This window comes from Gambusia affinis, linkage group LG13, assembly GCF_019740435.1.
Source record: "Gambusia affinis linkage group LG13, SWU_Gaff_1.0, whole genome shotgun sequence".
NCBI lineage: Eukaryota > Metazoa > Chordata > Actinopteri > Cyprinodontiformes > Poeciliidae > Gambusia > Gambusia affinis.
Window position 1 is genome coordinate 9349708 of NC_057880.1, and position 24049 is coordinate 9373756.

The 24049-nt window shown below is 35.9% G+C and overlaps 1 protein-coding gene across 7 annotated transcripts in view; it reads left to right on the forward strand.

Annotated features, from left to right (window-relative positions):
• Positions 1-24049, forward strand: part of grid1a (glutamate receptor, ionotropic, delta 1a) — a 356932-nt gene that overhangs the window by 295552 nt on the left and 37331 nt on the right. For all 7 annotated transcript variants that reach the window (XM_044135670.1, XM_044135669.1, XM_044135674.1 and 4 more), the window contains one exon: positions 18905-18958. In XM_044135670.1, the coding sequence (XP_043991605.1) occupies positions 18905-18958 (54 nt within the window). The remainder of the gene's footprint in view (positions 1-18904; positions 18959-24049) is intronic.

Here is a 24049-nt window from a genome sequence, read left to right on the forward strand (position 1 = left end):
TTTACTCCCCAACAACAAATCTCATGGACCAGCAGAACCACGAAGCCTGAAATGAGCCAGGGTGTTTACTTTCTTGAGGAGGACTAAACAGCATCTGCCTGCAGAAATCCAGCTTCCCCTGGGTCTTCGTAGCTCAAAGGCTTAAAGACTTGCTGGCATCTTGGAGGCTTAGGGATGAAGAAACGATGCACACAATGACTGACTGAGGAGGAAGTATGAACAAACACAACAGGTCTACTGACTGAGGGTATTTTATATAGTATTTTACTCTCAAAGATGTTTCATCAGACTGTGTTATGCTGTTAAATATGAATGCTTGTTGTATATAGGGTGTATATAAATTCATGAGTAAAAACCATAAGTCTTAGGGTAGAATTTTGTTTTGATCCTCTCTTTCTGTTTAAAGCTTAAGGTGATACGAAGTGTGGAGTTTATCACGCTTTCTGTCTGCTCCTACTGCTCCCTCCCGGCTACATGCTCCCACCTTTGGACCCCTGTCCTCTCCCTCTGACCCTTGCTGCTGCCCCTCTATTCCATTTTCCTCCCAATAACCGCATGACAAATCGAGGCTGCCAGAAAATGATCTATGATTGTCCTACAGCTCATCCTCCACTGCCCTATGTTCCCTCCTCTTCTCTTTTGCCTCTTTTTCGCCATCTGTCCCTTTTACAGGACATCCCCTCTTCTCCTCTTTGTATTTTTCTGATTTTAATGGCTTCACGTTTCTCTCTACATGGGGCACTTTATCTTTGTGCCCTTGTTCTTCCTCCTCCTTATTGTCGTCTTTAGCCTGGTCTTTTATTGTCCTGTATACTTTTATCTATATCTTCATTTTGCTTTTTGTTTGTTGCATACACATGTTGTTTCCACAGCCTTGTTTATGTAGTTTTTATCGTTAGTACAGCACAAATACTGTGTAAATGTATATTGTTGCTGATGCAAGTTATAAATGTTCACTTTCAATCCCAGGGTAAACAGATTATCACAGAGAAAAAGGGTTCAAAAAAGAAATACTAAATAAATGAAACAGTAACAGAGCATGAACATGTGCAGACAAGATGGGTATTTTCTGAAGTGTTGATTACATGTAATACACGCTTGTCACACATCCTGCTGTATATGACAAATTAATTTATTGACAGATAAATAATAAACACTTCACTCAACATGATCACATCTCATGTGAGTTTAAATCTGCAGTGTGTAGTGACTGTGAGTAGGAAATGTCAAAAATTATGTTTTCTATTCTTTAACAAAGTGGCTTACTTCTGATGAAAATGAAAATATTCTAATTTGTTGTTTTATTGTAAAAAGTGGCCTTTCAAATATTTTTTTGATTACATTATACTTCATCAAAATGAACCCCACTGAAGTTTTTCAAGCTCCTTATTTAATCAGTACTTTTCTTTCCAAGAAAGTGAGGTTACTGTGTTTTGTGCCCCAAATCGAAATATAGTCTAAAATAAACTTTGAATGAGTCGCTGTTCACTTTAGCTTTGTTGTTTCATCAAACGGCTGTCCCCTAACTTTATTATACAGATGTAAATTAAAGAAATAATTAGGCAAAAAAAAAAAAAATTATAATAATTTTGAAACAACCAAAAGTACAAAATATACATCTTATTTTCGTTTTTTTAAGTTTCGTTAATTTGTTAGATTTGAACCATATTCTTCCAGTCTTGTCTCTAAAGAGAACTCAACCTGACAGATTTGAAAACTTAAAATATGTTGCAATCTGTCTTGTTGAGAGTACAAACTTTCACAATTGATGCTACAATAATTACTAAATGTAATTATTGTTCTGACTCTTTTTGTCCTGAAGTATTTCACTGTTTGTCTCTCTAACGTCCAGGGTAATATAGCTTGTCCTTTAAGTTTCTTACAAAACGAAGGCATAAATATTTGATGCAGTCAGGTGTGCAGAACAAACTCCCTTGCAGTGACAGAAGGTTATACAGTTTGAATAATGTTTGTGATTATAAATTATGGTTAGCCTTATTGAAACAGTACACCTCTCGGGCAATTTCTATTTCCTCAGAAGAGAGAACAGTTAACCTTGTTTTAAGGCAACCAGTCATTTATCTGATGACCTCTGGAGTTTTATGTAAGTGTCAGGGGTAAATAGGAAAATTGCTCATGCAAGTCATTTTTTTTTTTCCATTTCAGGGTTTCTGTAAAGAAGCCAAAAAGTTGAATCAAAAGTCAACCAGCTGGAATGTGTGCAGAGCAAGCCAGCAGATTTGAGATGTACATAACAGCTTAATTATTTTTTGTATTCGACACCCTGCACTACAATATTAAAGGCAAATATACCAAAATGCAACAATTTTGAAATTATTGCTGTGGGTTCAGAAATATGTCTCAATCCCCAAGTGCAAGGCTGAAAATACAACCTATATGGGGGATTGAAAAGCCTCGGACACAGAGAGCTGCGTTGTTACCAAGTACGCAACCCATCTCACTCCAAAAGCTCTGGAGAGAATGTTCAATTAAACTATCGCCCAGTGAAAAATATATCGACATAAAAGTTCTTTTGAAGCCACTTTTCCAATGTGGTCTGCTTGCTTACTTTTCTCGTTTTTTGGTTGCCTTTGCATAAATAGTGTACTGTCTAACATGTGCACATGCATATTCATGTGCTCCTTTGAATCACTTGCAGCTCTCTGTTAACACCCACACACTTGAAATATACTGTATGTCTCTATAGCGCCTCTAAATGTATGCATAGGTGCTTCTTGTGGGGGGAAAAAAAACCCCGCAAATGAAATCATTCACTCAAAAGCTGCAGCAATAATTATTCTAAGTGTTTCTCAATGGTTTTCTAAGTGTTGGTCTATTTCTGTGGACAAAAAAAAAGCTAAACAAATAAACACATGGTAACACTTGTGAATGTTGAGTGTCTGTTTGAATCTGTAAAAAATCAGTCCTGTTATCCAAGGTACAGACAACAGTCTGCAGCCCAGTTTTAGCCTCCACTTGAAGAACTGTTGTATTTATATTAAAGTATTACGCTAGTGCTTGAATTGTGCAAACATGCATTACTAAAAAGGTATGGAAAAAAACAACAAAGCATTAAGAACTTGCACCCTTACAGATTTCTTAACTCTGTCAATTATTGTTGATTGGGATGAAGACCTACAAATAGAGCCTAAAATCACTATAAATATTTGTAAATATTTTTGAATAACTTAACTCAGCTCGTCTATTCAATTACACAGCACTAAATCTTATGGAATATAACAAACAGATTATAAGACTGAAAATGTATTACAGTTATTAAGTTGTAATGACACAAAGTGAAACATCAACAGTATAAGTAAAGACAGTTTTGAGCACTAATTGGTAAAGTTCCCCCAAACTACTGCATTAAAACTCATCAAATATAAAAATTAAAACTCAAAGCTAAGGCCTATTCATTGTTTCTCCCAGTAATTTGGCTAAACACTATTTTTCTCCACCATTTGATATTGATCTGTATTCTTCATACTCCATAAATAAATCCAAAAAACTCTTCCTTCATGAACAGTATGATAAATTTATATAACCTCTAGTACCAATACATGACATTTATGGCAATTATGGGTTCTGCCTCAGTCATTCAATGAAGCCATTATCTCTGCAACAGGTCATCAGTGCCTCACTGGATAAACCTGTTGTTCTGAGAAGAGCCTTGCCCACAAGCCAGTGGGAGTTTTCTAGGATTGTGAGTGCTCCTGCATTTGGATTAGCAGATTTACTTTTGCTTCGGGAGAACTGTGTGAAATCCTTAGCTGAATTTGGTCTAAATCAAAGGAGCTCTCAGGTGGAGAATTACTGTGCAATTGTGCAAAGAGTTGAGGGACAGATTTCACTTCGATTGCGTAGTTTGTCAAAAATGTTGCAAAGAGTCATCATGAGAAGCTTCCTACAATTGGTTTCAAGGAGAGCTTTAAAAACATCCCTTCCTTCAGATCAAGCTAAAATTTGAATTACAATTACCTATAACAGGATAGTAATCAATTATTTTTCATTTTTGAAATTCTGTTTACTTTTCTCTGAAGATGTTGCTTTCAAACTGAATCCTAAATTTTTCTTCGTCATATTGTAAATGTATAATATATATACATACACAAAACCAAATGGACTGTCAAATTTGTCAAAATGATCACAATGTCAAACTTCACAATTCCAATAAAGTCACATACTGCAAAATGTTATCATGGCAACATCAAAGACAGTCAGAAAACAGTTTCTATGGAAAACAGTTACTAAGTTGTAATAACACAAAGTGAAATATCAATGGTTTAAGTAAAGACGGTTTTGAGCAATAATTGGTAAAGGTTCAATGCCAAGGTGGCATTTAAATAACTGTTTTCCTTCCCTTTCGTCTGCCAAGGATAATTCACAAACCTGTCCGGTTTCACTCAAGTATTAAGGTTTGCGTAACCTTATTTTCTTTGCCTTTCACTCTTCTTTGCTCAATATCACTTATTTTCTGTAATTGTTTATTAATTTAACCCCATGTGAATGTCTGATACAATAAACAACTCAAAGGATGTGCATTGAAATGTCTTGACAAAAGCACAATAGAAAAGGCTTTTCTGAGAATGAGCAATAGTCCTCACAACATGCAACCAAGGTGGAAACAAAACTCCCTCCTCTTTTAAGCTATGTGTTGACAGGTGGCATAACGTTTCTGCACTGATATTCTGGATTTGGTTTTGTTCAAACATGTGAAGTGCATCACGGCCAAACGGTCCAACTTTGGTCTCATTTGTCCAAATGACATTGTTCCTGAAATTATTAGGTTAGATGCAAACTTCCATTGCCAAAGTGTTGCTACCAGAAGAGACTTTCTCTTGCCAACCCCCAATCGACAGGTTACCCTGTCGTTAACCATGGGGTTATATTTAAATAATTTTAAAAAATCACGCACCTCAATTTTATTATTTAATTAAATGAAAACTGCCTGATTTGAAATGGTTTACTATCTTTTTAACATAATTATATCCAGTATTTATACTTGTGAAGATAGCTACACTTAGCATTATTGTACAAATACAAAAAAAAAAAGGTTTTTGCTTTATCTTGCTGGTGGCAAAGTGCAAACAAGTAAAATTATTCATTTCAGTCATGCTTTCATGTGCATAGAAGATAAAACTTCACACATTCAGTTTAGTTTGATGCACTCAGTGCTAAAAGCTTGCAGTCTTTCATCCATTCTTTCAGGTGTGGTGTTGGTATGTTTTGTATGTTTTACCATGGCAACAATTTATCAATGTTAATTGCCCTTACTCTTTAACTCTGAATTTTACATAAATTTTCTTTACATATTATTGTTTTGCCTTTGAACTGTATGGCTAGGCTAAAGGTTTTAGATATCCTTCCACTGGCTACTTGGTGAACATCCCTTATTTTAAAAGTACATCTGAACAATCTCTAAATAGTTTATAGACATAACAATTATAGTTGGCAGTCGTTTGATAAAAACAAGTCATTTTTTGCACCATTTGAATTTAGTTTTTAAGCCTAATATTAGGCCTGTTTTAACTAAGAATGGCTTGCAATACAAAAGAGTAACATCTAACTTTCATGTTAGTTTTGCAGCTTTGCAAAGTACTTTAAAAGGCTTTAAAACCTTTCAAGACTAACGGTATGTTAACTATATTTGAAGCAGTTAGAAATACAATAAAAAAAAATTAATAATAAAATGCAATCCCTGGTAGTTCAACCCCAGTGAGAACAGAACTGTTACAGTATCGGACTGTCATTAAAGTACTTAAAAACCTCTCAAGTAGCACTAGTGAATTTTATGTTATGGTTGGTCTCTAAGGGTTTACATAATATCTGTGTTGTAAAGCTTAGAGTGTTTAAGCAGTATTAGTACAAATATGCCTTAATACATTGCTACGAAAAATAATGCACAGTTCATTAAGGCAATACAGTAGAGAATTATCTGAGTACTAAACGTAATGTAACAAATATTAGAAGACTTTGTAGATGCATATTAATCACAATTTATACTCCACCCAGCTTAGAGGAGACCAGTGAAGCATGCAGTGGAGCCTGATGAGAGACGTCTTGGGGAGCAAGGGTTATACTGGTGCCACAAGGCTTCAGGGTGTGTGGCACAGGGATAGATGGATAAAGAGGAGAGAGTCTTGCTGTCCAGGATGCCCTGTAGAATCTCCTCCAGATCCTTCTTTCAAACAGGTCTTTTCAGCCCCCTATTCAAAAAACAGTAATTGCATCATTTTTCAAGCCCCTTGCCTCTGTCTGCCTGGAAAGTTGGCCCCATTAATCAAACTAATGGAGAAGTAAGTGATTTCAAAATATAGGCTTTGATCATGCACCCCCTCTCCTTTCCAACAGCTCCACCCTCTCCGCTTTAAGAACCCGTCCTCTCCCTTCCCTCCATTTCTTCTTTGCGCAGTCTTCCCTCTCCTCTTCACTCCATAATGTATGGAAAGGAGCAGCAAAAATTTTTTTGTTTTTGTTTTTATTTTTAAGACATTTGGGGATGCATGTAAGAGCTTTGCTTGGACACACTTTGGGATTTCTGTGCTTTATCTAACTCAAAAGATACTTTCCAATATAGCAGAGGATCAAATTGCATATAAACACTTAGGAAAATGGTTAGTCTGAAATCATTGTGGCCTATTAACAGGCAGTATGTCCCAAAGAGTCACAGTTCAGACACAATTATTGATCCCGATGTGCCTGATTAAATTAAAGTGCACCCCAGGTGTATTGAAAAGCTTGTGCCAGCTATAAAGCAGCCTGGCCATTATTTGAGGCTGCTATCAGAGCATTTGGGGAAATTTGATTGTTTCCCCCCCAGAGTCAAAAATCACTGCTCAGAAATAATTTTCAAATTTTTCATGCAACTGGTTTGCTCACGTAAATGCTTTAATCACGTTGCATTTCCTCTCTGTTCAGTTGTAGCCTGTGGCTAATGACAGCCCCAGATTGTGGTTTATTGGTTTCTCTGAAAACTTCATAGCACTAGACCAGTAGAAAATGTTTTTGCTTGTTTTTTTTTTGTTTTTTTTTCCAAATACAGAAATATGTTTCTACTGGGGTAACATGTCTGTACAGGAAATGCATTAAATACTTGGCAAGACTCATTTTGCATAAAGCAACAATGGATTCTGGCATGGATGCAATCAGTCTATGGTTCTACTATCTTTCTCTTGTCAATACTGCATAGTTTGTTTCTGGGCTTTGGGTCAGGGTAATTTGCTGGCCAGTTAGACACAGTGATGCTCTGCTACTGTAAGTAAGTGGCAGCTCCTTTACAGACTCAAGGCTTAGTGCATACGTTTGTGTGTTGTTTATTCCCGTTACGTATGCACCTTTTTGGACAACTTTTTTTTTTTTCCATCCAACACCAGCTCACTTAGCAGTGATTTTGTATGGCTCTGGCTTCTTGTGGTGAGCGTCAATCTCTGGCTGCTGGATGACATCCACATGATTGTGTAAGCCACACTATTGCCCTAGCAAAACATTTTTGTTTTAGAAATATGTTTTGTTATGAGTTTGTTGTAAAATTAAAACTTTCATCAGTTGTTTTATTCAATATAAACCACAGTCAGCAATATTACGGAGATTTACACTTAAAATGAATCACTCCACAAATCAATGAGTTTCACCTTTGGGATTTACTTAAGGTGCTCATATTCAGCTATGATGACATCTAATAAGTTGGTATTTGACCAATACTTGACAGTCAGTAATCTCATAGTCAGAAACTATTATCAAAATATGGAGAGATGTTTTCTTAGAGATGCTTACGACTTTTAATGGGGTGTTTTACATTTTGCCTCTGATGATTTACCAATATCCAGTTGAAAAGTCCACTGCTGATTGCTCCCTTTCCCCCACTGTCTCTTGGAATAGTATCCTCAGAATTGAATGCTGCTCATTTCTTTCATCAAAAAAGCACTACATCCTGGTATCCAAACAAGTCAATTTCAGTCTAATTCAACCCACAAATTGACATCCTGAAGGTTTCTGGCTCCATCCAGTTGAGCATTGGCCTGCTTTGGTCAAATTGAATTCTCATTCATCAACATCCTTGGAAACCGGCCTGTCTGAGTGACTGCATGAGTGCCTGTCTACAAATAGAAATGCCACAATTGCTGAGTATCATCAGGGCAGTCTTGTTGGGGATCCTTGAATCTTGTGCAATCCATGGAAAAGATGGCTGAAAAAAGAGCTTTTATTCACCACTTTGATAAGGCAGTGTAGTACAAATAGGTTTCCATTCAAAATATAGCAGTTTTATTGGTCCAACTTTGTTTTTTGCCAGAAACAGAAGATCAGAGATATGTAGAATTATGCCAACATTTTAAAATGAATAAAAAAATGGGATGGAAAGTCATGTAAAATTAGTATATGTTGCACGTTCCTTTAGGCAGTGCATGTTCAATAACAAGGCATAAGAATAATAATAAAACAGATTTATGTTGAGGGTATCTCAGAATATTCTTATTTGAAGCAGTGTCATCATTAACGCCTCTTCTTTTTTTCCCTCCTCTTCAAACCTCCCTTGGTACTGGTGTTTTGGCATTAACATTATGTCAAAATGTAAACTTTCACACTCCCACTCTCTTCAACACCTCTTGGTTTCCCACGATGCTCTGAGAAGACATGTCTCACGCTGTTGTAGATTAATTAGGATGAGATTCATGGAGACCTCTAGCCCAGCTAACCTCCTACATCTGCCTCTCTCGTACATTCGTGTCTGTTTCTTTTGTCTGCCCACTTATGCTGCTCACTTTTCTTCAGTCAGGACGTTTTGGGGGATATCGAAGCTGCCTACGAGGCCTCTGATGTTCAGCTATTTAAAATACGTCCCTTCATTTTTCAGGAGAATTACAGATCTATTAGAACCGTTTTCTTCGTACAAGTTTTAAGAAAAGAACTCACCATCATGTGGTGTCATTTTGTTAAAGTGTTTGCCACTGTGTTCCCAGGCTTTTCACTTCAAATTGTCCTTTTTTTTTTTAACTGAACCAAACAACAAAGGCAGTAGGAGCTCACCCTTATAAGGGAGCAAAGAAAACCAAAACATTTTGGCATGCTTTCAGTTTTTCTCTATTATTTACTTGAATGATCTTTTTGAAAAGTCTCCCCTGCTTTACTCACAACAAAGAAAATCAGCCACTGACTATCGTTACGAACAACCTTCTTAATTGCACAGCACAATTGACTATTGATGGAGGTGCTGTTAAAATTTGAATCTGGATCTCACTTCTTGAATCTCAGTAGGATTTTGCTTACGGTACGTCATGGTGGATTTCTGCCCATATGAACAATGGCTGTTCTTAATTGAAATGATTGCTGATGATTGATTTAAGTAGCATCCTAAGTTGCAACAGAAACTACCATTTTTTTAAGGCAATAAGCCGCCACTTTTTTCAGACGCTTTGAACCATGCGGCTTATAGCCTGGTGTGACTTTTCTGTGGATTTTTCTTCAACCACCAGGGGGCTCTTCAACAGGAAGTGAATCATTGGAAGTCTAAATTGGAAATCAAAGAAGAAAGTGTTCATTTTCATTTATAACAAGCACATGCTAGCAGCAGGCACGACAGAGAAATGTTTTCAAACTTATACCCATAACTCATACACATCAAGGAAACGACATGAAGAAGTTCATATGATGCAGCTGTTAAGTTGAAGGCTATCGATCTGGCAGTATAGATTTATTAAGAACGCGGCCCTCTGCTGTAACATTGTGAAAAACTGAAAGCGCCGGAGATATCAGCTGCTTATAGCCCGGTCGGCTTATATATAGGTTTCCAGTATTTTTTTTAAAACTTGTGGGGTGTGCTCTATATTCCGCAAAATATGGCATATTCCAAAAGCAAAAGCAGGAGATAATGGCTTTTTACTGCAGAGATTGTTTTGCACATTATTTTGGATACTTTCTAGATCCTTAAAAATTTTTGCGCTACATAGTGCATCTTGTCTACATACTCTGAAATTCCTTTTTATTGCTGTCAATATCAATGATTTTGATAGAACAATGATTGTTGGATAACGTCATTTGGGTGCACGATAAGGCGCTGTACACTATTTTGTGCATTCATATTCTAAAATTATGATCATCTAACAAGACCAGCTTAATTTTTTTAGTCTCCCCTATTGGGTTTTTTTTGTCACTCTACTCTGCTGGCAGTTTGTCTACCAGCTGTAAATTTCAGGCACTTTCCACAACACAGCATGAGAGTGTGCCCTGGAGCAGAGATTACAGCAGTCGACGTGTGGAGTTGTCTAAATGTGTGAGTGTACCTGGAGGGCAGTACTTCCTTAGAAGTAATATGAGAAACAAGTCCACAGCACATGCCGGGGCTGAGAGGCTTTCTGAGGTTGCCACCATGGTGGCAGAAGGGGTCTGAACTTTAGAGTTACAGAGCTCCGCTGTTCCCTAATGCAAGTAAAGAAATTGATTTCAGATTTCAACTTCCAATTAAAATATATAAAACTAAAGATCAACTTTCAACAGAGAGCCACTTGAAGAGGATTGGTTAAGAAGTTGAGATTATTTGTTGTGTTGTCAAGAGAATATAAGATCTTTAATGCACGATAAATGGCTAATTAGTTGTTTTAAAATAGACCAATGCATATTTGTATGTATATTTCATAACTTGATCATTTTTATGGTTGAAAGAAAAAAAAGTGTTACTCATCAGATTTATTCGCCTGAAGATGTATTGTTGTTACGAAAGGCAGTTATTGTATTTAAATCCATATCAAGATTTCTTTATGGATCCCTTAATAATTTTGTCCAAGCGACACAAAATACAGTAAAAAATAAATAAATAAATAGAATAAACAAACAGAATAAACAAAGAAAGTGAAATAAAAAGTATCTCATTATAAAATAAAGTCATTGGTTACAGACATTTGCTGCGTAAAGCTGTGGGGATAAATGATCTCCTGAAGCGTTCAGTCCTGCAGCCTAGTGACAGGAATCTTTTCAAAATGGCTGCTCTCTTGCTTCCTGTTCTCTGTCATCCATCCATCGCAGCAAAAATATTATACAGCTTCAAATAGCAGAAATTTTTAGTAAATGAGATCCAATGACTTACTTTTTCAAACTTTAACAGGTTGATATAAACAAAGACATTCATAATTTATTTTAAATGAAGTCATAAATCTCAGTCATTTGTTAGTACTATGTAATTAAATACTGCAATGTGGTGAAATAAACTCAAAATGTGATGTCTAAGTTTTTGATATCAGTTTTTAGATGTATATACTTGAGCAAACTATAGGATTAGCATTTGCTACAATTACCGTAGTTGTAACACAAGTAAAGCAAACTGGCATAAGCCAGATTGAGTCGGTCTAAAATCAAAAGTCCTGCTTATAATTTGCTAACTGAAAGCCAGATTGAGTCGGTCTAAAATCAAAAGTCCTGCTTATAATTTGCTAACTGAAGTTTGAGACATTATGAAGATATTGTTTCCACACAATGAGCCACTGTGTTTTTTGTGACCAAAATTAATTTCAAACAATTCTTTTTTTTTTTTTTTTTTAAATAAAAAACTATAGAGATGCATGAAATATCAGAAAAAAACACACTGGCCAAAGCCTTACTTTTTTAAAATCTCATGAAAAGGATATGAAGGACAATTTTTGCTTCTTTGAACACGTAAACGTTGAGCAGAACTAATTTTATTCTGTCCAGAAAAACAAAACACAAGTTTTAATCAAAGATTTGTTTCCTTAAAGTCGAATTATGTGACGTCCTAAAGTCTTAGATCTGAAATTTGTTCATATTTTAGCTGCACACCAAGTGAAATACTTGTTAAGTACAAAGTGACATTTTTGCACTACTGCAAGTTGCCTCTGTTTAACTTTGGTTGAATGAAAAGCTAACATTGAAAGTTTGAAAAAATTGATATGCATGTATCAGTCTGGACTTAGTAACTTTTTTGCAGGATAGGTAAAATATAATAAAATATTTTTAAAATGATGTACTATGTACATTTTCTTTGAGGGTGACAGATTTATGAGGAGAAACTGCAGTGGGATTATTGTATTATATAGATGGGGATGGAAAAAAAATCAATCGTAAATAAGCTTTTTTTTTTTCCTCCCAAATGTAAGGCTCGAAATGGAAAAAATAATATTTCTTCAAATTAGTTTCAGGAGAGCGCTAGTGGAATATAATGACATTCTTTTGAAGATCATTTTGCCACCTCATTATAAACAGTACCCCAAAACACTTCTCCTTAAATGGAGTGAACCCAAAGAAACACACACTGCAATATTGAAATATACTGTGAAAACTGCTCCAAAAGCCTCAGGCCAATGGCTTTTACTGCCTTGGTGAATGGGACTACTTTGGAAGCTCTTCAGTCTGGTGTGACATTCAAAAGTCGTCACACTGCGTTTTAATCCTGTTTGTGAATCACAGACGTACCTCTCACCACACAACAGCTCACAGCTACCCAAAGGAATATATCTCTGGAGAGTCAAAGAAGAGCAACTTCATGCTTTCACACACCTACAGCATGGACATTTTTGTAGTGTTTCCCTTTGACACAAAATTGCATGTGATACTGATACCTCTCTACTCACTCCAGCCAATAAAAAGCAGCAGTCTGTGAATAAAAGCATTAAGAGAATATAAGAGGGGAAGAAGAGAAGGCGTGGTTGTTGTTTGTTGATGTCAAAAGGGACAATGCACATTGCAAAATATGCCAGAGTTAGCCAAAAAAAACTAGTTTTCATCTGCAGCTCCTCAGGGTACAATCAATGTAAATACAATACAGACAAGTTAACAAGCTTCTCCCAACACAAATAAATAAAATATATTTTTTATGTTTTATTTTGTATGTTTGACCTCTCACTTTGTTTTTGTAAAAATCTTTCAACAGGAAAAATGGTTGACAAAAATAACTTTGTGCATTTCTGCTTGACAAACAGCATACGCTAACGCTAAATGTAACACTTAATGTTGTTATGGGTTTTCCTAATTACACTTGTTAAAAGGTAGAGTAAAATCCCAACTGGTGGAGATTCTAATGTGCATTATGACTGGTTTCTGTACAATTTGAATAAGATGTAATATAAAATTTTATGTTTTTTTTTCTTTGGATCCATAATATAAGCGCTTTATATATTCCTACTGTCTCAATCCATCCATACCATCTTCCCATTTATCCACTTGTTTTCTTTTTCATCCATCGCCTCAGAGAAGTTTCACATTTTGATTAGAAAATTTTGACGGTGCCTCATAATGAGGATTCCAATCATGTCTGCATTGTAAGCAAGTGGAAAACTATTTATGCACAGGTAGAAGCCAGCAGCCTGGGTGCCATGGCAAACGGGCGTCAAGATTTGCTTTTAATGAGACATGGCTGTGGTGTTCTCTTGTAAGGCTGGTATGGTTTTGAATACTGACTATTGTAAGGTCAGTAAAGATTTCTTCTGGTCTATTGATTCTACCAGTTGTACTATCTCTTGAGATCCTAGTATTTGTTGGAGAGGTTGAATTTCTATATACAACTCTCTTTTTTTATGGTTTGAATTGCTCCACAGTTGCGAACCAAGGCCAGTTGGCATCCTTTTCGTTCAAAGCTGAGTTAATAGAGCAGAGTAAGTGTGTTTAAAAGTGTGTTGCCACAGCAACCGTGGCAAGGCTGGGGTCAAAGGGAGTATTGTGAATCTTTTATGACAGACCTCATTACTCCTTCCTGGTTACTTTGTGAGACCCCATCACAGAGGGAATATTGAGAGCTGTGTCTGCTACCAAGACCTTTTCATTGTCCAGCTTCCTTAAATTACTGCCAAGAGTCTGTGGAAGCAATTCGCCTAAAATCAACAAAAATAAGTTTGGCTGCTATGTGCACTGACCTGACCTTGAAATTAGAGTGAATTGCTTCAAATGAAGCAAATGTTGATACTGAATTCACACATTAGGTGAGAGAAGGAGGAACAGAGTGAGTTGAAGAAGACAAACAAATCCATGTTCTTTTAGGAAGAGCTTTTCTTGTGTCTGAACAAGTATTTATTCCTTATCTGGATGAGATCTAATTCCATGTGAAACTGAGTTGGAATGCCCTCATAAAGCATTTAAAGCTGTAGATTATCATACACTATTTTCTAAATGTTGTAATAATAACTGTGCAACTAGATCCTTTGTTCTACTTTAATAGTAGCTGAAGCGCTGCAGCCAGTTTTGCTTCTCCCGTTTTCTGTAGACACGCCACATTTTTAGAAAGCAGAAATGTGAACTCTTAAAGTCCTAACAAACTCTGGCTAGTTGCACAAGTGCAGACTTTATCAGCCAGAGTGCAAACATTTTGATCTTGGAAAGGTAGCCCTAGAGTTTATATCAAACACCTTAAACATGGGTGCCAGAATCCAGCCCTAGCAAGACACCTGAATAAAACCATAGTGGTTCCTTGACATGCTGATCAAGAAATTCATCCTTCTGATGCAGGTGTGATTGAAGTATGCTGCTCATTCAAAAGAAATGCTTGTGGAATAATTTCAATAATCCCCTGCAGTGTCTCAGCACTTATTTCCTTCCAGAGTTGCATGAAGTTTGAGTGAAATACCATGTGGGACTTAGATGAAATCTTGGTCTTTCAGAAAGAAAAAAGCAAAAAACAAAAAAACAACCATCTGTAAGTAGAGATTGTTAGGTGATATAATATCATCAGACTGCCAAAAAGAAAACAAAAGTCCAAATCTGTACTGTACTTTTACCATTATCTTATTCAGAAAACTGTTTACCTTGGTATTACCAGATCGTAGCAGGAATGCTAGTCCTATTTCTTTTTTAACAGGACTGGGACCAGGACCCTCCCGACCAGAACTTTCCCGTGGTCGTAAGAGATGGGGTCATTTGGACCCCACAAGTTTTTTAGTCTGTGACCCCACATGGTGTCTTTTTTTCCAGAAATTGACAACACTCCCCGTGCTTTCCCCACTGTCTGACCGTCTGACCGTGACATGTGCCACGCTCCTACTGAGCATCGTACTAAGACCGCGCAAGGGTTAAGTCACAGACTCCACCACCTTCTTATTTGAAATCAAACAACAATTTCTTCATTGTAATTATGCAATTTTATGTTTTAGTTTACACCTTTCCACATATACAGATCCACCAGAAAATGGGCTGTTGACTGGTGCAGACTGATAACCTGGTTGACGGGTCCTGACCGGTGACTGGCCAGTCAGAAAACAAACTGTTTTTGTTCTTAGTCAGTGAGCACACTGTCAAATGCCACAAGGTAGCACTAACAAATCTTACAAGTAGATGCTGTAGATGTTTTTGTAATGCCAGCTTTAGTAATACTTAATGCAAGATGCTGAAGTCTTAATTGTTAGTGTCCGCTAAGTTGTATGCGGCATTGCATCACCTTTGCTACAAATAAAATTTCTGACCACTCACAGCAGGAAGACAGAATTAAAATATGTTGATTGCAGTTTTTTTGTCTTACGTTGTAATTACTAGAGAAATTTTAATTTCTCTAGATTTCAACTAATAAAAAATAACACACAGTGTCAAAGTACTGTACCTAGATACTGATAGCATTTATCTTATGAGATTGATTTTAGACTGTGATGTGATTACTTTTATGCAAAGAGGAAGATCCTGTCTCAGTTTAACAGACATGAAATTAGCAAGGAACAGATTAAGCAGAATAGTTCAAAAGTTAGATTTCCACACAGCCAACCTTAGGCACTAGTAAATTAAAACGTTACTGCAACTAACATCAATTTAGTCTTCGATTTCATACTTCACTTATCTAATTGCATTTTCATAACACTCCTGCTTTCACTGCTTTCCTTGACTTTTTCTCCCCTGGAGGACGATACTGGAGAAAACAATACGCAGCAAACAATGAGGTCTTCCAGAATGACAGATCAATTATGTGTTTGTTGCATCAGTACAGATGAATCTGAGCATCAGATTTCAAACACTATTTCATTCGCAAAGGTTCATTTCCAGGGTGTCTGGTATTGTCAGTGTTTAGCTGGCCTTTAAAAAGGATGCAGAACATTTCAAGCATTGTCTGTTGTGCGCCAAGACGTCAATCCCAGCTGGCATTGTTTGTGTTAACTAACTCACACCACAACACTTGACTTTACCATTATGCCATCTGACAGATTTTGTCTGGAAGAATGAATTCTCCCCAAAGAACTGTCGTTTCTCTGGAATGTCAAGGTTTTATCTTCAAGGCAAACAATAGTTACCATTGTCAGATTTTATTTAGAGAGCGCAAGATATTATATTCCGTGATGTGAGAACGAACAGATTACTCACACATGGCAGGAATTTGCTGCTATTTTCTCATTACTGCAATTACAAGAAATATTTTGTGATTATTTGCCATTAGATTCACAATCACCTCTCACTCCTGACAAGCTTGGCAGGTTATGCACTAGTACTAGTGAATGCAGAGTAGAGAGTTGTTGTAGGTAGATGGAAACAGTGCAGGGGGAAGTAATATTTTATTGTAAATGTGGGGAGAACCAAAGAAATTGTTTTCAAAAGTGAAAGGGACATGCCCCCATCACACATAATAATGCCCATGGCTGAAGTTAATTGCTAAATATGTAGAAGGATTTTTTTGAGGGGGATTTATTGATTTTCTGTGGCATTTTACCTGGTAAACTTTACCTCACAAACATCTAGTGTTGCCTTCCTGGATTGGTCTGGTTCTCCTTGCTAGAGTTTTCTTTGTTCCTACATTTTCTGTTTTAAAAGTATCTGCCATTTTTTTTCTTTTGTTGTTGTTGTGAAAAAGTGCCTTTAAAAATACCTTCTTTTAAAAACCCTATAAATGCTAATTCTGAGTTACAAATTTAATGGCTTTAAAATATGTTTGAGATTTAAGTTTTGTTAAAGTGATACAGATCTCACATTGCTGGGTAAACAGATGCCTTAAGGGTCTCAATATGAAAGGAAACAGACTGTGATTTTGTCACTACATCATTGATAGGCAAGCAAATTGAAAATAGCGGTGAACGGTACCTTCATGAAGTGCTCCTCATTTAGCCTGTCCATAAAACCTTTTGAACTTTAAACGTTTGCATTGTTTCTGTAAATTAAGCATTTTGTGGCATCTGAAATGTGCCACTCTGACATTATGCAAACGTTGCACTGATCTGCACTTGGAGGAAGTTTTGACGTTTACAAACTCTGCTAATTCTTTTCTGTTTCTTTGGATGGAATACATCCTGTATATTTAGACATATTTCAAAACACGCTGTATTAATGCCTGAAACCTAAAGTGAAAAGTTGTGGTTGTGCTACTCTGAACGTATTTCTACAGGCATCAAATTCTGATCCGTAAAAACATGACAGACGGCAGTTCCACACAATCTCAATGATGACACAGGGGGGAGGGTTGAAAATTATTTGTGAGATTACTTCACCTATGTTCAAAGCATTTGGGGTCATTATGTGCGTTCATTTAACCAGATTACTCTCTGCTCTCTATCATAACCACCTTACAAAGGGGGTTAGTATAAGGATTACAGAAATCTGATTTTCTCACCCAAAATTCACCTTTGAATAAGAAGGCTTTAGGCTGTGCAGATGGCTTTCGACTTCAGAAAGGAAACACTGTGATAGGAGTGTGGCGGGATAATAAAAGGAAAGATTAAAACTTGCAGAAATGTGTGTCCTTGTGTTCAGGGGATACCAGGGTTAAAATATTTTCAAAGCATCCTTTGTCCTAACGTGGTTTTCCTTCAGTGCACAATGCTATTTATAAAATAGTTACACAGTTTTTGGAGAAAAGATGACTATGATTACTCTAAACAGTCATTTGCTCAATTTATGGGCTCTGTACAGCAGAAAATCAGTGACAAAATTAATCTTCTGGTTAAACAGGGCAGTATTTGGTGAAACCATTATTTTCGTTAAAAGCAAATTCTGCACAGTGTTTTGCCGTGCTTATCTTCAAAAGCCTGACTAACATTGTGAGTAATAATAATCATTATCTAAATGTAATTGGAAGATCAGGTAAAAAAAAAAAAGTGAGGTTGGTGCAGTATCTTTAATACTAGGCTTGTAATGTGCGTGTGTCACTCCAGGCTCCATTCTGAAATTCATTTTTAAAAAGACTTTTTAACAAAGTACATGTTAGAGGCTAGCTTGGTTTGTTATGCATTTTTCCACTTTCTTTCTCCTCAACTCTGAGATCAAATTAGGCATGTGAGGGACATTAGGAAGCAAATAGCATGTACTGAAGATTTAAAGCGGGGGTATCCAAAGTGGGTCCTTGAGGTCCGGCATCCTGCATGTTGTAGTTCTCTCCCTATTGGTAGTAACAACCTTTTCAGCATGTCGATATTCTTCTTAGGCATCTGATGAGCCATCATTTGACCCAGGAGCGTTAAAGCAGGGAGAGAAATAAAACATGCAGGATGCCGGCCCTCGAGGACCCACTTTGGAAACCCCTGATTTAAAGCATTACTCATTGAACCCTGGAATTATCAGCGATTCAATTGTTCCATGTTTTTATGTGTTTTGGAGAAAAGCCACCGCTCTAAAATGTCAGAGGTTAAATGTTGTGCTCTGTTGGGTTTCAGGACATGTTGACATCTCTGATAACAAGAAACACTGCAGCTGAAAGAAGCAATGAACGAAGAATAGCCCATCTTAGTCTGTTGTTCTAGTTACAGTAACACGACACAAAGGCTTTTTCATAAAGTTCGTCTTCTGAATATCTTTTAATAAAGTATAACCACATAAATCCTTGATTTTAACCCTTTATTTGAAGAATCCCATTTGAAAAGCTGCTAAGTTTTTTTTTTTATTAATTATGAACTTATTTATACATTTAGTTTTCATTAGTGATTAGTGCCTTTTACTATACCGTCATAGGCCATTCTTGCTGATATTGCATTAAGCTGAAATTAATATATTTTTTTTCTCACTGCAGGCAGTTGAAACCAACCTTGCATCCAAGGACAGTCACTGGGTCTACGCCAATGAGGTGAGGCTCCATGCATACATACCGCATCTCTGCTCATTCCAGTGGCATTTAACGTCAGTGGCTTCATTAATCTGTTAAAGCACATGTATTCGGTAATTTAAATATTGCTCACTACTGCATTAATGCCCACTGTGTTGTGTTTAGACATGCATGTGAAAGTGATGGAGTGAGCTGGGGTGCAGGTACAATTTTACAGTGCATGCTCGATTTAACGGTAAATCAAGCGAGATAAAATCTGACTTAGGCTGTTTTTTTTTTCCTCTCTAAAATATTTTGTATGACCATAACAATTCTAACAAACCAAACGTGTATTAGCTGGGAAAATTATGGAAACTGTTGTTGCAAGCAGCTCAAAATACCTTACATATGCCTATGATTATTCAATAGTGAGTAATGATTCATTTCCATAGTCATAATGACTCAAAAAAGGAGAAATAAAACATTTGCTAATCCTCATGTTGCAGCAACTTCATTTTGACCCAAAGTCAACCTACATATATATGCAAAATGTTGATTGTTCCTGTTTCCCTTTTGTTGATGTGCATTATATGTCATCATTTACTCTCTTCACAGCTTAGTTGTCTGTCTGTGATGGGAATCTTCAGCTAAAGTAAATTTTCTTCCACACAATTCTTCAGTTTTTTTTTATTTTTTAATAAAGGCAGTTCATCTCAGTTTCCTTGGCCTAGAAAGATAAAGAGATACTGGAGTTTGGTAGTAATACAATATCATTAGCAATGTTGCCATCGACTGGCGCAGTGCCAATTGTATTTAAATGAAGATGTGGCGTCCTGGTTACATCTGTGTGTGGTACAGTTTACGGATTGTAAAGCTCACGCAAACTCTTGGATAGATTTTGCTTCACAGTGCCCTTAAGGCTGCATCTGCCAAACATTTGCCTTCCACTCACCTTTCCATATCATATGCTTACGGTACATACGGCAATCTGTAGTTTCTTTAGAAATGATTATTTAGCAGCTTATCCTCCTTATGAAGGAGAATGTCTGCAAGAGAACAATCATTTTTGAGAAGGCTTCCTCATGATCATGTTAGCAATAACAAATCATTTGAAAATGTTATATTTTTTGTGATCTCATATAATGTAATATTTTCCAAGAGACGAAGTTTGGGTTTTTATTATCTTTAAGCCATATTATTCCAAATTAATAGAAATAAAGGCTTGAAATATAATGCATTATATATTTATATATGTTTTATATATAATGCATATATAATAGCTGCATCTACCAATCTTTTTCCTTCCACTCACCTTGGAATTATAAGAAGTTCAATTCCAAAAGTGAAACTTATTAAAATAAACAAACTTAGTAATTTATTGACATGAATCTTTATTTGCCTCGTTAAATCTGTGGTGCTAAAGTAGTTAAATTGTTGTTTTTTAATGAATATGAAGACATCATTTGTCACTTTAACCCTTACTGATCTATAATTGATTGAGGATGAAAAATGTGTCTGTTCTTGTCACAGTCATGTTTTTTAGCCATTTCTGTAGAAATATTGAGCTACTTTGACTCCGGATGAGAAGTGAAATTCTGTGACAATGTGATAAATAACTCTCAACTCTAAGGTTTACAACAAAGGCAGTCTCCCACATCAGGCTGAGAAACTTTAATAAACCAGTTTCCATTCCTGCTTTAGTTGAAAATTGCCCAAGCAATATTTCTGTTTGCAGTAGCTGAGGTATTGATTTACAAAGTTAATGGGGTATGTTGAAAACTTGCCATTTAGCAGACTAAATTAAAGAAGTTTGCACTGTAAGGAGCTTTTAAAAACTTTTTCATCTTATATTTCAGCATACCCATAACTGAGATATTGTCTTCTGTAGTATTTTGTTGTACATTTTTTGTATTTTTCAAATTAACAGTAAGGTCTAATGCTTTTTATACTTTTAAACAGTTTTTGAAAATAGGCTGCAATTAAAAATCAATGTGTATATATATATATATATATATATATATATATATATATATATATATATATATATATATATATATATATATATAATGTCATATAGAATTAGCTTTCACTTGTAAATTTTGGATATTTAGGAAATAGCTTTAAATTATTTCTCGTGTTTTCAAAATATGTCCACAATGAATGAAAAACAAGACGGTTTGGACGAAGCAAAGCCACAGACAATCTGAAGACAGTCACTTCTTGAATATAAATGAGTTCCTCAAACAAAATAATTAACAACACCCGACTCTTCCTCTTTCCCCCCGTTGTCATGTGACTTTGACTAAGCAATCTAATCAATAATGGTTTACTGCATAAAACGTATCTGGTTGTTCCCAGATTCTATTTCTCAGTGAAGAGAAGAGCTGTCTGAGGGTAAAAGTTATTAGCACAAAGCAGTTTGAAAGGCTCTAAATATCCTTGATTTAGCAGTCCATAACTTTATTAAAACATTTCAGAGTTATAAAAGATGAAGGCAAACAAGGCATTTCAAAGAGAAACGGGTCACCAAACTAATTAGAACTAGCCATTGTCATAGCGACATAACCTGAAAAAAATCAAAACTAACAAAAATCAAATGACCAAACAAGTTGAGGTAAAAAGGGCGAGATTGCCTGCTTTGAATAGTCTGTCATGGAATGTTGAACTAAATTACATGGACAAGCTTAAACCCGTAATGGTGAAATGGACTTTTGCAAGCTCAAAACAGCCTGGTCTGCAGCTGCTGCATAAAATGTCAAGTCACAGAATCAAAATGCTTTCTTGCATAGATTCTCATCGTTCAGGGAGGACGGTGTGAAAATTTAAATGATGGAAATAAAATAAAATAAATATCTAATATCCAGCAGACCACCACCATCTGCAGTTGCAGAAAAATCCCAGTTCTCTATCATTTCCTCTGCCATCTTATTTAACTGTGGGTACACTGTGACAATAATTTTTAATAGTTCTAAACTTTTAACTTTTTAGAAAACTAGGTTTATCTCATTTCAGGTAACCAACTCACTCTTAAATATCATGATTACAGGTTTTCTGTATTTCAAGCAGAAATACCTGTAACTCCCATCACCGAAACACTGGCTAGAGAGGCCAGTATTGCTAGATGTTTTGATAAACATCAGTAAAAAGTGGCAATAACTTCTCTGACTTCCTCTATGTTGGATATTTATGAATTATTTGACTTGTCTGTCATGATAACAAATTTTGCTGGATAATAAATTGTTCCAGAAGTCTATAAACAATAGTGTTGTTACATATTAATGTAATCTGATGGTAATGGCATAATAATGTAAAAAAATGTTCTAAAAGACCAATAAACTTTAAATTCTAATGAACATTTAACACTGAAACTGGAAGACATCTTAATTATCCAAATAAACAAAACAGCAGAAACAACAAGTAAAATGAATCATTAAGTTTCTGCAAACAAGATTTTAGACCAATGCACCAGACTTTTATCATCCAGTTTTTGGTTCAGAGAGAGAGAGAGAGTAAAAAGAAAAACAATAAATCATGCAAATGGAAATCATTGAGTTTGCTCTAATTTATCATGTAATCGATATATTGTGTATTGCGGCAGACCTACTTCTAGAGTTTTATTTCTAATGAGATAACATTTTCTAGTTGCAAGACATTTGTAGAGTTTCAAATACCTGATGTCTGGTTTGTGTTATTCATTTTGTTTTTTAATTTAGTGTTTTATTCTTCAGTTCTCTTTTAATTTGTACAAATTCCACATTTTGTAGAATGTTGGCCTTCTTTTGATTTCCTATTTCTTTCTCTCTCTCCTTCTTTCTCCTTGTCTGCCTTTATTGTTGTCGGCCCAGATGACCCAGCCATGAAGCAAAACAAACACCTTGAAATAAGAATAATATAGACATGTTGGGAAGATTTACAAGATTCAATAACTGCTCTTGCTGAATGCTGTTTCTCATCGCTTCTTAGCTTTCAGAGCTTTTCTCGTATACAAAAGAAAAAAAAGCATAAAATCTCTGAGCTGCTTGAAAGTCTTTTTTTAATCTTTCCTCTCCCCTCCCCATTTTCCCCAGCTCCTAAAGCATGAAACATATTGAATCCAAGGATATATAAAACTAAATGATTTATCCACCATCCTTGCTTATCTCAAAGGGGAACGGATGCTTAAAGGAAGGTGTAAAGATAATGTACTTTCATTAATCCATTTAGATTAGATATCTAAGAACTTTCTCACATAGCTTGTGGCAAAAATACTTTTCTATGGAGTTTCTAATTATTTTAAACTCTTGTGAAAAGCTGCAAACACTCTTTGTAAACCAATCCATAAGCTGCATCTGCAGGGCCGACTCTTTTCATAGCATGCTGTAATATATTGATCCAAGATAGTGTTTTCTGTTGGTGTTATGTAAAAATCCTGAAAGCTTGCTCCTGTTCAGTCTAGCATTGCCACATATCCTGAATGGAAGTCACATTTACCCATTACTGCCTGGTCCTGAAAACTCCCATCAGTCCCAGGTGGCAGTTGCTGCAATCCTGCTGACCAGGACTCAGTTGAAATGCACATTTTTAACCAGGTGATCGTGAAACTCATTGTCATTTTATTAGTCAGCTTCCTGAGCTCCCATCACACTTACGACTCCACAAAGTCAAAATAAGGCCTCGCTTTTCATTCAGCTCTCCTGACAAACCTTTATGCAAATCTACCGCCAGTACAACCGGTATGATGAATGTAGCTGTCAATGTTAAAAGCTGATGATAGTTCACATTGAGAATAATTCAGATGGAATACATCGCAGCAATCACAAGCAAAATGTAACCGAAAAACCAAAATATTACCCTCACCTTCATTACAAAAAAAATTTATTTAGTTTTTTTTTTTTTTGCCTGATAGACATTCTTTACACTTTAAAAGTCTGTAATCACAATGTTAATAGATTTATCAGTACTAATTAAGTCTCGTGTAGTTATTTCCCAAGTATGTCTGCATTAAAAAAGAAGCAGCATAAATTTTTGAGGTGCATAATATATTGAATAGTAATCATTATCAAAATATAAATTGGTAGACATTGACATCTCAAACAGTCAGATGGACCAACTGGCATCAATGCCCACATTTGTATATTTAAAATTTTAAATGGT